The 12,763-nt window shown below is 48.8% G+C and overlaps 1 protein-coding gene across 1 annotated transcript in view; it reads left to right on the forward strand.

Moving 5' to 3' along the window:
* The window catches only part of LOC112125667 (dynactin subunit 3), a 44,130-nt gene extending 32,788 nt beyond the window's left edge, over positions 1-11,342 (forward strand). The window contains exons 2-6 of the mRNA XM_026661310.1: positions 414-576; positions 1,612-1,695; positions 2,677-2,735; positions 9,552-9,611; positions 10,785-11,342. Coding sequence (XP_026517095.1) covers positions 414-576; positions 1,612-1,695; positions 2,677-2,735; positions 9,552-9,611; positions 10,785-10,874 — 456 coding nt within the window. The 3' untranslated portion in view covers positions 10,875-11,342. The remainder of the gene's footprint in view (positions 1-413; positions 577-1,611; positions 1,696-2,676; positions 2,736-9,551; positions 9,612-10,784) is intronic.
* Positions 11,343-12,763: the final 1,421 nt, after the last annotated feature.

Consider the following 12,763-nt stretch of genomic DNA (forward strand, 5'->3'; position numbering starts at 1 on the left):
CTGTGCCCTCCCTTTAAAGAATGGACTGTGAATTCTGCAGTTGAATTTAAAATTGGCTAATGTGATACTTATCAGGTTAGTGGGATCTTCTGTAAATAATAGGTGCCTATTGGCGTTGGGCCATGTGTGTACACACTTTTTTAATAAGATCAAACAAAGAAACTTACAGGCTTGGTGCAGCAAGTCAACTTTGTACTGTTGACTCAAAAGCCATTCCTCTCCGATCCCCCAGTGAAGATGCCTCTGCATCTTGGTACATCTGAATTGTCTAATACAGTTAGCCAGCTCAGATTTGTAAGCTCTTTGAAGCAGAGTGTGTCTTTCAGATGTTCTATAAAATGCTTTGTAAGTTCATGGTACTGTAGAAGTACTGTAGCTGCTGATTCTTTTTAACAACATCTTGTAGTAAGTAGGAAATTGTGACAGGCAGTATTTCCAGAAGTAGTCACTTCTCTTCTCTCCCTCCCTGTCATCTACTTCTGATCTTAGTTGAAGATTTAATAAAATATCTGGATCCTCAGTACATTGATCGAATGGCTGTTCCCGATGCCATGAAACTGCAGTTCATCTTAGCAGGTATGTCATGAAATGGAAGGAGTATGCTCATTCCCCAAAAGCTCACAAGACAAGTTGAGGGGTGGGATTTTAATTGAATGCAATTCATTTAATCTCTCTCAATCACGTGCTTAGGACAGAAATGCCTCCTTTAGTGTCTAGTCTTCCCCTGTAAACTGGCTAATGCTCCAGTAAAAGATCAGAAATGGAAAGACTACAGTATGAATTGTACAGAGAAGAACAAGTGTGGTTCAGTCGCCAGTCTCTGGATCCCTGGCAAGCACTTGGAATGCAACTGGCACAGTGGAGCCAGTTCCTGCATGAGGAGTGCTTTTCTCGCTATTGAAGGCCTTCCCTGAATGATTAAGGAGCGACACTGGCTCCCTCTGAGTCTGTCTAGCCTTTGGTCAGAAGCTTGGGGGGGTGGGGAAAGGGGTGTGTGGAATTGCTGCCCTATGTCTCACAACTGTTGCTGTAACAATAGTGTTCACAGTATATATACACTTAACTGCTCTTATGATGTGCATTAAGTATCCACACCCTGTCCAGCTCTCACACAGGGGATCTGAGTCGCCCCTCTCCCGTGGTAGGTGTGTGTAACTCCAGTGGCATTTCCCCCGATTCAGACTGGTGTAAGTGAGGGAGAGTCAGAACCATGAGGTTGACTTTTAATGGGGCTCAACAACTGAGCCAATGAAAGAGCAAAAAGCATGTGCTTTTTCCATTGCTAGCTTAGTGAGGAACATCCTGGCTTCTGCTCCTGGTTCTTCCCTTTATATACTGTGTGCCGCCTTTGAGCTTCTGTTTCCCCATCTGATAATGCCTCCCCCAGAAAAGGTGGGGGATGTTTGCGAAAGGCACAGAGATCCTTGGTTGAAAGGTGCGATGGTAACGCGAAGTATCATTGCGGTGAAGTCTTTCTGCTGCATGTAGGGTTGATTGCCTTATGAGAAGGGGAAGCTGAACCAGGCCAATTAATCAACTTCCTTTTTCTCATCTGTGAAAAGCTGAAATAGTGTTTGACTTAAACTTCTCCTTCTCTGTCCTTTAAACCAGAGGAGCAGTTTATTCTTTCCCAAGTCGCCCTTCTGGAACAGGTGAACAACCTCCAGCCGTTCTTGGACAGTGCACACATCAAAGGTAACACATGCTCATCTGCAAGCTACCTTTTCATAGCGGCTGTCCTGCGGTTAGCGAAGACAAGTGGCCTCTCTTTCGTTACCCTGGCACTAAGAACAGTGTGGAAATGCTGTTTTTAAAAGTTCTCTAGCTGCCTGCCTCAAATAACCGGAAACCATTGTAAGAGTTTCCAACTCTGACGAGTTTGCAATCTAAGCGCTAAAGCAGTGCAGCAGCATGCAGAAAAAATGCAGAATGTGGCATGGCCGTCCTCTTCAGCAACATGGGCTTGAATGTATTCTCCTGGCTACGATACTGCCACTGTACAGGGAGGCTGAATTTAAGTGACCCCAGAGCCATGTTATACTAGCAAGGCTGTTAAATATTCCTGAGATGCTGGTCCAGTGAGCCAGCGTAATAGTGGGGGGAAATGGAGGCCAACAGATACACACTTTACGCTACAGAATCCTTAGAATCTTATAGGGGGAAAACCCAGTAGAACATTTCCTTTCTAAGGTGTAGCTTCCTGTTCACTGAGTATCCCTGCTCCTTGCATGGTGAGGTCTCTGTAGTCTCCATGCAGTTGCTTACCAGTAATAGCCACATATAGTAATCCAGTTGAGTGCTTCATACAAGTCTCTTGGGCATCTAATCCTCAGCTTGGGACCCATAGCTCCTGGCCCCAGAAGCAGCAGAGGGGTGACTTTAGAAAGTTGTTTTCAGTTGGTTCTGATCAGCATATACACAAACAACTAAAACGCTGGCATTTCACTTACTTTGCAGGAAAGTGGCAGTAACCAGTGGTGGTCTGGTGGCCAGCAGTATTTATCTTCGGGGCATTTCTGAGCTGTAGTGTGCTTCGGCTGACAAAGAAATGTATTAAATTAATCCCAATAGAAAGATTTTAAATATGCTCTTAGACAGTCGTCTCTACTTTGGTAACTGCAATTCCTGGATGTCAAAACTAAGCAGGGACTGACTTTTGTTCTGTGTGCTTTGCAGCTGCTCCTGACCATGCTGCCAAACTACAGCGACTTGCTCAAATCCACATCCAGCAGCAGGTAGAGTGAATACTCATCATGGTTAACCTTCAGTGGGCAGGGATGGAGCCTCTAGTTAACCGTAGGTAATTCGTGGGCAAGGATGTGGTAATTAGTAACACAGACTAGAACCACTCTAGTTAAGATTATCAGTATTTCTTCTTTCCATTACATTGTTTTCAGTTTGTCCAAATCATGGAATTTCCAGGAGTCAGAAGAGATCTCTGCTCAGGAACATCTCTGTGTACAAATAGCTTTGGGTGGCTTTTTAAAAACTGCAGTGGATTTAACGGAGTAACATTTCTACGTTAGAGAGAGAGTAACTGGGGCATGGAGAGGTGAAGTGACCAGCCCAACATCACACAGGAAGTTTGGGGCAGAGTTGGGAAGTGAACCCAGAGCTCCTGAGTCCCAGACCAGTGTCTTACTCCCCAAACCATTCACCCTTGTACCCTGGTGTGTTCGTATTACTAGCTCCTTTGTCTCTTCTTCCCCCAGTTCTGTACCTCTGCATTAGGGCTTGTCTCTTTTGCAGCCTTAGGCTTCTTGGGCGGGTGACTCGCTGACTGTGTCTGTAGATTGCCTAGCCCAATAAGGCCCTGATCCCAGCTGGGGCATGTGGCCACTAGTGCAGTGTAGATTTTGTAGTACCTGGAGGCCTCACTCGGGATCCTGTTGTGTAGGAGCTGTACAGAGTACAGTTGCTGTCCCAAGACACTTGCGCTCTGGGGAGATAAGCCGTGTACAAAGGGTGCAGCGAGAGGGAGGCAGTCAAATATTATATTGGTGGAGTCATTTGACTGAAAGGTTCCTGAATTACAGGCCTTCCTGTCCACTGCCCCCCCATGATTTCCTTTTGCTGCCTTGTACTGCTCAGTTTAACAGCACTAATAAGGGATGAATCTCAGACCTGTTGACGGCTGTGAACTCACCCTTCAGTGAACACAACAAAGGGTAAATTCATCACAGGCCCCCACCTAGGTTAAAAGTTGTTTTGGACTGAGTGACTGGAGGTTGCTATAATTTGTGAATCATGGGGAGCAATTTTGTTTTGTGGGGAATGTTGAGGGGCGGGGGAGAGACTAGACAGGTGAAGGCTTCCTGGGAAGGGAGAGGTATCTGGGGGTGGGGCAGTAGAGAAATAGAGGGAGATGGGTTTGGGAATGCAGCGAGGGGAGTTATGGGGAGAGGGATAAATGGGGATGGATGGTAGGGGAGGCAAGAGAGGTTGGGGGCTCAGGTGCAGGAGGTACAGCACCCCCTAGCTCTGCCAGTTTCCCTTAACTGCTGTGCCAGTGCACCCCAATGCCCTGTAGTCCTCCCCTCCCTCCCCCCCCCCAGCTCTGCCAGTGTATCCAACCCTATGCCACTGTACTGTAGTTGCCCTTTGCTCCAGGCACTTCATGTGAGCTGGGTTATAGGCGGGGGAAGTAACGGAAATAGAAGCGTTTGTAGACCAGGGAATGAAGCCTTCAGGGAGATGCGTTCCCGGATGGGAGGCCTGGTTTAGTCGGGGGTGTGTGGGGAGGGGGCAGGTTGGAGGAGGGGACACCTTGAAGGGGTTAGGAGCATGGCTTGGGAGGTGTGCTGAAGCTTGGCTGGTGGGGTGCAGCTGGTGTATGTGGGGATGAGGGGAGACAGGGACAGCTGGCTCAGTATGCTGATACCTACAACCACTTAAATGGCCACTAGCTCCTACCAACAACCTACCTTTTGTTTAACACCCCTGGGGAATTCCTGGGCAAAGAAAGCACAGTCAGTGGAGTTCAGGGTCTCCTTGCAGAACAGCAAGCTGAGCAAAACTCCACTGCCTGAAAGCCAGGAAATGCCCAGTTACGGGTGCCCATGTGAGCTTAGCTCTGCCCTCTTTCAGCAATGCCCCAATATATCCCCCCCCCCCCCACAGACCCCTTTACTCTGCCAACCCCACAACTGCTGAAATGTGCGAGCGCTTCACCTCCTCTTACAGACCAGTTGTACTTAGGCACAGGATTCCATCGAGCGCTGTTAAAGGACAAAAGAAGTTGCCCGTGCCACCTTCCTGGTGTTCTCAGTGGCCACTGCCAGCTCCGGGGAAGTATTTGGATGCACTTCAGCTGCAGACAGTGTGTTAGGTGGACTTTCACTAACTGGTGGAGGCAATAATTAGGCCTCAGGATATGTATGGATTTCTTTGAGGTGCATGGCAGAGCTGTGATTGCGATAGAAGGAGATCTGTGTTTTGCACCCCCGATAAGTGTGAGCAAAGGGAAGAGGTACGTGGATTCCTTCAGGATGCAGCATGCATCATTTCTGTGCACAATTGTATTGTGTAGGTTATGTCAATAGCAGGGCAGTGGGCTTTTCTAATCCAGGATGTCAGCAGTGAGGGGGAATGAGAGGGTTCTAATGCTTTCGTGATGGATAAGTGAAATGAGATGGTCTCCTAGGAGTAGGTTTAAGGGAGTTGTAAAAGGCTGAGAAGTGGTTCTTAAATTGTACACTTGTGCTCTTTCTGGGGAGCTGGCTAAGGGCTTGTCCGCACTTGAAGTGCTGTAGCAGCACTGCTGTCCTGCTTCAGTGTAGACATAGCCTATGCTGTCGGGAAGGGTTCTCCCATTGGCATAGGGAATCCACTTCCCCTCAGGCAGTAGCTTGGTATCAAGCGGAGTGTCCCAAGGGTCGGTCCTGGTGCCGGTTTTGTTCAGTATTTTCATTAATGATCTGGAGCAGGAATCCCCAACATGGTGCCCGCTGGCACCATGGTCTAAGTGCACCCGTGTACTGTCCGGTGGACGAGCATCCGCCGAAATGCCACTGACAAGCTGTGTCATCCAGAGGTGTCGCCGCCGATTTTTGGCGGTATTTCGGTGGCAATGCCTCTGGATGACACTGCTTGTCGGCGGCATTTCGGCAGATGCTCGTCCTCCGCCACGGTCCTCCGTGGCTTGTCATCTGGTGCCCACCAGACGAAAAAGGTTAGGGACCACTGATCTGGAGGATGGCGTGGATTGCATTCTCAGCAAGTTTGCAGATGACACTAAACTGGGAGGAGTGATAGATACGCTGGAGGGTAGGGATAGGATACAGGGGGACCTAGACAAATTAGAGGATTGGGCCAAAAGAAACCTTTTTCAACAAGGACAAGTGCAGAGTCCTGCACTTAGGACGGAAGAATCCCATGCACTGCTACAGACTAGGGACCGAATGGCTAGGCAGCAGTTCTGCAGAAAAGGACCTAGGGGTTACAGTAGACGAGAAGCTGGATATGAGTCAACAGTGTGCCCTTGATATTCTATGATGAAAGAATTCTTCTGATGACCTAGCGCTGGCTACACTGGGGATTAGGTGAGCTGAACTGCATCACTCAGGGGTGGATTTTTCTCATCCCTGAGCAATGTAGTTAAATCAACCTGATTTGCTAGTGTACACCAGGCCTATGTGTGTGAGTGTACGGCAGGATCTGGAACCTCCGGAATCATACAGTGCCAAGGGCCAGTATGAGTGTGTGCTATTGAGGCATTGCTTGAAGAGAGGAGAGGCGAGGGAAGGTGACATGGGGCAGCCTTTTGCTCCTTCAGTAGTGCTAGATGGCATCCCGTGGGTAATGGTAGATGGGCTTTTTGTGACAGACAAGGTCCAGGCCCCCCAGGAGACAACAGGGGTCTGAACCCCAAAGAATAAGCAACTGAATCAACTGGTTATACACAGCAACAGAGAGTCCTGTGGCAGCTTTAAGACTAACAGATGTATTAGCAGTGTTACGGTGTAGAAATGTGTCAAGCAAGGTCTTTTATGGAAGCTTGTGATGGTCTGAACGTGATGGTCATGAGGTGATATGTACACAAGTAATGGTTTTGTGTGTGTAGAACAGTGTAATTGTAACTAGGGCCTGGCCTACACTAAAGAGTTAAGTCAGCCCATCTTACGCCACTGAGGGTGTAAAAAATCCAGCCCCCTGAGTGAAATTGTTAAGTTGACCTAGCCCCTGCCATTAGCATAGGCACTGTCCATGCTGCGTCTGTGCTACTGTAGCATTTCAGGTGTAGACAAGCCCTACAATGCAACTGCAGCATCACCTCACAACAGGAGGTGAATGAATCAGGCAGGGCGGGTTACAGGCTAGCTGTTTGCAAAGCTAACTGCAAGGATCTAGCACTGTACAAACCGAGGGAAAGACAATGGGGACCATTACGTTTAATAGAAAGACATTGAAACTGAAAAGAAATCCTAAGGTCTTGGAAAACTAAGGCCTGCCGCCCCTACCCCGGGGCTGCGGCAGCGGGGCTCCACCGGCGATTTAAAGGGCCTGGGGCTCCCCGCAGCGGCTGGAGCCCGGAGCTCTTTAAATCCCTGCTGGAGCCCTGCCGCCCTTACCCCGATATAACGGGATTTCAGCTATAACGCGGTAGGGATTTTTGGCTCCCCATGACCGCGTTATAGCGGGGTAGAGGTGTATATTGATTTCAGTTACAACCGTACAAAGTGTACAGTGCTCACTTCATATTTATTTTTTATTATGAATATTTGCACTGTAAAAAACAAAAGAAATAATTTTCAATTCACCTAATACAAGTACTGTAGTGCAATCTCTTTATCATGAAAGTTGAACTTACAAACATAGAATTATGTACAAAAACCACTTGCATTCAGAAACGAAACAATGTAAAACTTCAGAGCCTACAAGTCTAATCAGTCCTACTTGTTCAGCCAATCGCTCAGATAAACAAGTTTGTTTACATTTGCAGAAGATAATGCTGCCGGCGTCGCAGGATATTTACGTGCCAGATGTGCTAAAGATTCATATGTCGCTTTTTGCTTCAACCACTATTCCAGAGGACATGCGTCCATGCTGATGACGGGTTCTGCTCGATAACGATCCAAATTAGTGCGGACCGACACATGTTCATTTTCATTATCTGAGTCAGATGCCACCAGCAGAAGGTTGATTTTCATTTTTGGTGGTTTGGGTTTTGCAGTTTTCACATCAGAGTGTTGCTCTTTTAAGACTTCTGAAAGCATGCTCCACACCTCATCCCTCTCAGATTTTGGAAGGCACTTCAGAGTCTTAAACCTTGGGTCAAGTGCTGTAGCTATGTTTAGAAATCTCACATTGGTACCTTCTTTGCATTTTGTCAAATTTGCGGTGAAAGTGAACAACATGTGCTGGGTCATCGTCCGAGACTGCTATAACATGAAACGTATGGCAGAATGTGGGTAAAACACAGAGCAGGAGACATACAATTCTCCCCCAAAGAGTTCAGTCACAAATGTAATTAACGCAGTTAGTTTTTTAATGAGCGACATCAGCATGGACGCATGTCCTCTGGAATGATGGCCAAAACATGAAGAAGCATATCAAACTTAAGCCCATCTGGCATGTAAATATCTTGCGATGCCAGCTACAAAAGTGCCATGCGAACACCCTCTTCTCACTTTCAGGTGACGTAAATAAGAAGCAGGCAGCATTATCTCCCGTAAATGTAAACAAACTTGTTTGTCTGAGCGATTGGCTGAACAAGAAATAGGACTGAGTGGACTTGTAGGCTCTAAAGTTTTACATTGTTTTGGTTTTGAGTGCAGTTATGTGACACAAAAAACTACATTTGTAAGTTGCACTTTCACAATAGAGGTTGCACTACAGTACTTGTATGAGGGGAAATGAAAAATACTGTTTCTTTTGTTTATCATTTTTACAGTGGAAATATTTGTAATAAAAAATAATATAAAGTGAGCAGTGTGCACTTTGTATTCTGTGTTGTAATTGAAATCGATGTATTTGAAAATGTAGAAACCCATCCAAAAATATTTAATACATTTCAATTGATATTCTGTTGTTTAACAGTATGATTAAGCGCGATTAATTTTTTTGAGTTAATCATGTGAGTTAACTGCGATTAATCGACATCTCTAGAATTTAGCTAATACAGAAGTGAAGCCTGAGATTGCATGTGTCTCTTTTCTGTGTAACTTTGCTTTTCCTCACTATTTCATCTTTGGATCTGCGTTTTCTGTGAAATCCTGTTTGCTTTTACCCCAAGCAGGTGTCTGGTGTGCAAACTGTGGGGAGTGTGTGCACCAAAGTGAAGTGATAACTGGGGGCAGGTTTCACTCCTTCGGGGGTGACGAACCAGAGGGGAAAAGTCTGAGTGTCTGGTAGTTAAGAACTCAGGGAGATGGATTTGGGGGGTGGGGGTGACTCGGGACCAGAAGGGCTAGTGGAGGGTGGAAGCCAGCGTTGAGAACCTTATGCTTGTAGGCTGGCTAGTGGTGTCAGGGCTCTGAGCCACAGCAGCGCAGCCAGAAGGCACCCAAAGTTACAGGCAGGCGGGGACAACCCCTTACAGGTCTGGGTGATCCCCAGAATGTGTGTTTGGTACTGGGGCATTGCTGGAAGAGGGAGCTAAGGTTGTTGCCTAGGCAACCTGAGCCTTGCCTGGGTTTCAGAAGCTTGGGTTTTGCTCGGCTCCGTGTTCTGCAGGGGGATGACATTCCGCCCAGCAGCCTTATCTCTGCATTAGCATAGATGTTGCCATTGAGTGTCCAGTACTGCCAGCCCCTGTGCTTTAGACACTTCATTTGCTTTGTGGTTTCCTGCACCTCATTTGATTGTCCTTTTCTGTGACCGTCAGAACTTCCCGCAGCAACCCTGATCATAGCCTGGAACGTCCAAATGCGAAGCCAGGCTCTGACCTGGGCCGAGGCGCTTCCTCCTGGCCTCAGTTTCCCTAGGATAGTTACCTTCCTCCCGGGGGCTGGGAGGTAAATGCTCTGAAGTGCTTTGGAGCTGGAAAGTGCTGTATCCAGATCAGAATGTCTCTTATTGCCTGTTCACTCAGCGCTCTCCTCCTGTTGCAGGACCAGTGCGAAGCAGTAACCGAAAACGTCCGGGTGCTCCTAGAAGACTACAATAAAATGGTATCCTTTAACCCAGGGCCACGGGCACAGCCCAGCCAGCGTGTGGGGCGCTGGCGGCTTGCAGGACCATTGTTAATCTGAAAATAGCTGTACCAAGTGGCAGAACGACACACTCAGGATTCTTCAGCCCATTGGATATCTTGGGTAGCTGACTGCTCTAGCCCCCGGCTTTTGAAAAGAGAGAGCCGTCTGTGTATCGTGCTGTCCCCTATGGCGCAGCCTCTGTTCGGTGTGTGACACACTGCTGTGTCATGTTACCCAAGCGCTGATACTGCCCTGAGCGTCCAGCTAGCCCAGTGAGTGAGCGCCTAGATCCCCCCTCACTGAGAGGAGCTCACGCTGGGCTAGGAGCCCTGCGGCCTGAACGCCTCACGAGGGCTGGTCTCAACACAACAGCAGAGAAACCTGTTCGTTTGCACTCTCCATTCTGACAGCTTCTTGCCCAGAGCCCATCCTGGACCGGGAGCCGTCAGCATGTGGGTCGCTTGGACTGCTGATCGCTGAGAGCACCGGCCTGAGCTACGTTAATGGCTCTTGTGGCACCTTAGAGACTAACACATTTATTAGAGCATAAGCTTTCGTGGGCTACAGCCCACTTCTTCGGATGTAGCCCACGAAAGCTTATGCTCTAATGTGTTAGTCTCTAAGGTGCCACAAGTACTCCTGTTCTTTTTGCGGATACAGACTAACACGGCTGCTACTCTGAAACCTGTCATTAATGGCTCTGCTACCTTCAGAGTGAGAAGTGTGGATCCCAAATGAAGGCTGTAGGCCTCCTTCCTGTGGCGTAGCAGACTAGAGAGCAGGGCGTCAGGTGGGCTGTTCTGACTCTGTACTAAACTCCGCTGTCATCTTGGGCCCTTGCAATCCCAGCTCTGGGAGAGCCTCCTGAGGATCAGCACAGTGCTTCCCGGGGCTTGAATCTGATCGCTTGCTCTCTACTTGCTGCGGTGCGTGAGCCCAGGCTCCGCTGTTACCTGTCACGGGAGAGAGGCGGAGGCCCCAGGCCTGTTCCGTGTTCACCTCTGTATGAATCAGGTGTCTGACAGTGGCTGGGCTCAGTCTGGCTTCTGAGAGTCTCCTAGGTTCATTCTCCAGGACCACGCCAGCCTCGGCTTCGCTACCATGTTCTTTGCCACATTCTACCTCTTCTTCCTTAAAAGCCTTCTTCAGACCCTGCTTCTGTCTAAGCAGTTTGTCCAGTGGGATGAAATGCTGACGCAGCTGGAAGCGGCCAAGCAGGTGAAGCCTACGGCAGAGTGATGGCAGCGATGTATCACCAGGAGAAATGCAGCCTGCAGCCCCAGGGCAGCACCGAGCTTGGGTGAACTGGGGAGGATTGCAGCTGTACTGGCACCACAGGTTCCAGTATGCAATGCTCTGGCCTGGCTGCTTGGAGCAGAGCGCTGCATGCTGGGACTTGTAGTCTCAGTGGGCTGCACCTACAGATTGAAGATGAAGGTGGCTGCCAGTGATGCCATAGGTTCTTGTAACCCACTTTTGGCCTTTGAGCTGCACTTTGCCCTCCCCCCCTCTTAAAAATGAAGCCAGATGACTGGCGTCCTGTTCGAACTCGACTGTCTGCACTCCTCCTGACTTGCACTTCCATGAAATAACTGACTTCTAATTTATTTAAAACTCCCTGCTCAGCTCGCTGTTTGGGATATGACGGAAACGTGACTCTATTACACTTACTTGTGGACCAGAATAAAATCCTCAGACGTTAACTGCGTTGTGGCTCACTTGCTGTTCTTTGCTAACTTCTGGAGTTATGGTAAAAACATAAGAATGGCCACACTGGCTGAGACCAAAGGTCCATCTAGCCCCATATCCTGTCTTCCGACAGTGGCCAATGCCAGGTGCCCCAGAGGGAATGAACAGAACAGGGAATCATCAAGTGATCCATCCCCTGTCGCCCATTCCCAGCTTCTGGCAAACAGAGGCTAGGGACACCATTCCTGCCCATCCTGGCTAATAGCCATGGATGGACCTATCCTCCATGAATTTATCTAGTTCTTTTTGAACCCTGTTATAGTCTTGGCCTTCACAACATCCTCTGGCAAGGAGTTCCACAGGTTGACTGCGTTGTGTGAAGAAATACTTCCTTTTGTTTGTTTTAAACCTGCTGCCTATTACTTTCATTTGGTGACCCCTAGTTCTTGTGTTCCGAGCAGTAAATAACACTTCCTTATTCACTTTCTCCACACCAGTCATGATTTTACAGACCCCTATCATATCCCCCTTTAGTTGTCTCTTTTCCAAGCTGAACAGTCCCAGTCCGATTAGTCTCTCCGCATGTGGAAGGTGTTCCACATCCCGGATCATTTTTGTTGCCCTTTCTGTACCTCTTCCAATTCCAATGTGGTGCTGCTAGTGGCATGGGAGTTCACGTGGTCCCAATGATGGGCGTGCTGCTGGTGACACCGTGATGAAATCTCCCTTGCGTAACCGCAGATACCTGCTGCTGTACCAGCGTGGGGCTCACGGTAAGCTTCCTCACAGCAGGGCCAAGATGTATGTTGATAGCTGACTAAATAGCCATGGGCGCTGGACAGGCCGGCAGGAACTGCTCTGACTGGCCCCAGGCAGTAAATTTCAGCCGGGTCTCTGGCACGACGGGGGAGACTGTGCCCATCGGATAATCCCATGGCAGTCGGGGGAGAACTAGCTGAGCTGCTTTGGTTGGCTGGTGCATGTGCTCTTAGGGACTCCAGTCAATCCGGTCAGACTGTAAATCCCTTCCCTGAGAAAAGGGCCATTTCCTCTGGTGCCCACCCACCGTCCTTGGCACAGGACTGAGAGCTCGTGAAGTCAGGGGGAAGGTTCTGCCTCCTTCCCCTGCTTTGTAGCTCAGTCCCAAGAGGGAAAATAAGGCCAGGTGCCTGCAGTGCGAGGGCATAAAAGTGACGGGTCCTCCTACTCCGAGAACTGGAGAGAAGCCCAGCCGGTAGGGGCAGGTTCTGTTGCAGGCTGATAGGCCCCATGCCCACTAGGATCCATTTGGGCCCTTCTTAAAACTTTTGGCTTGAGTAGGTGAAGGGGGAGTGTCCTGGCTAAAGGGGGGCAGCTGTGGAGCCCGGCAGGATCGAACTGGCTGAAGAGGTGGCACCAGCCTCAGACGAGCTCCGATCTAGAAATCTCCGTGTTGGCTG

The sequence above is a fragment of the Terrapene carolina genome, unplaced genomic scaffold, assembly GCF_002925995.2.
Source record: "Terrapene carolina triunguis isolate 2854851 unplaced genomic scaffold, T_m_triunguis-2.0 Scaffold998, whole genome shotgun sequence".
Lineage (NCBI taxonomy): Eukaryota > Metazoa > Chordata > Testudines > Emydidae > Terrapene > Terrapene triunguis.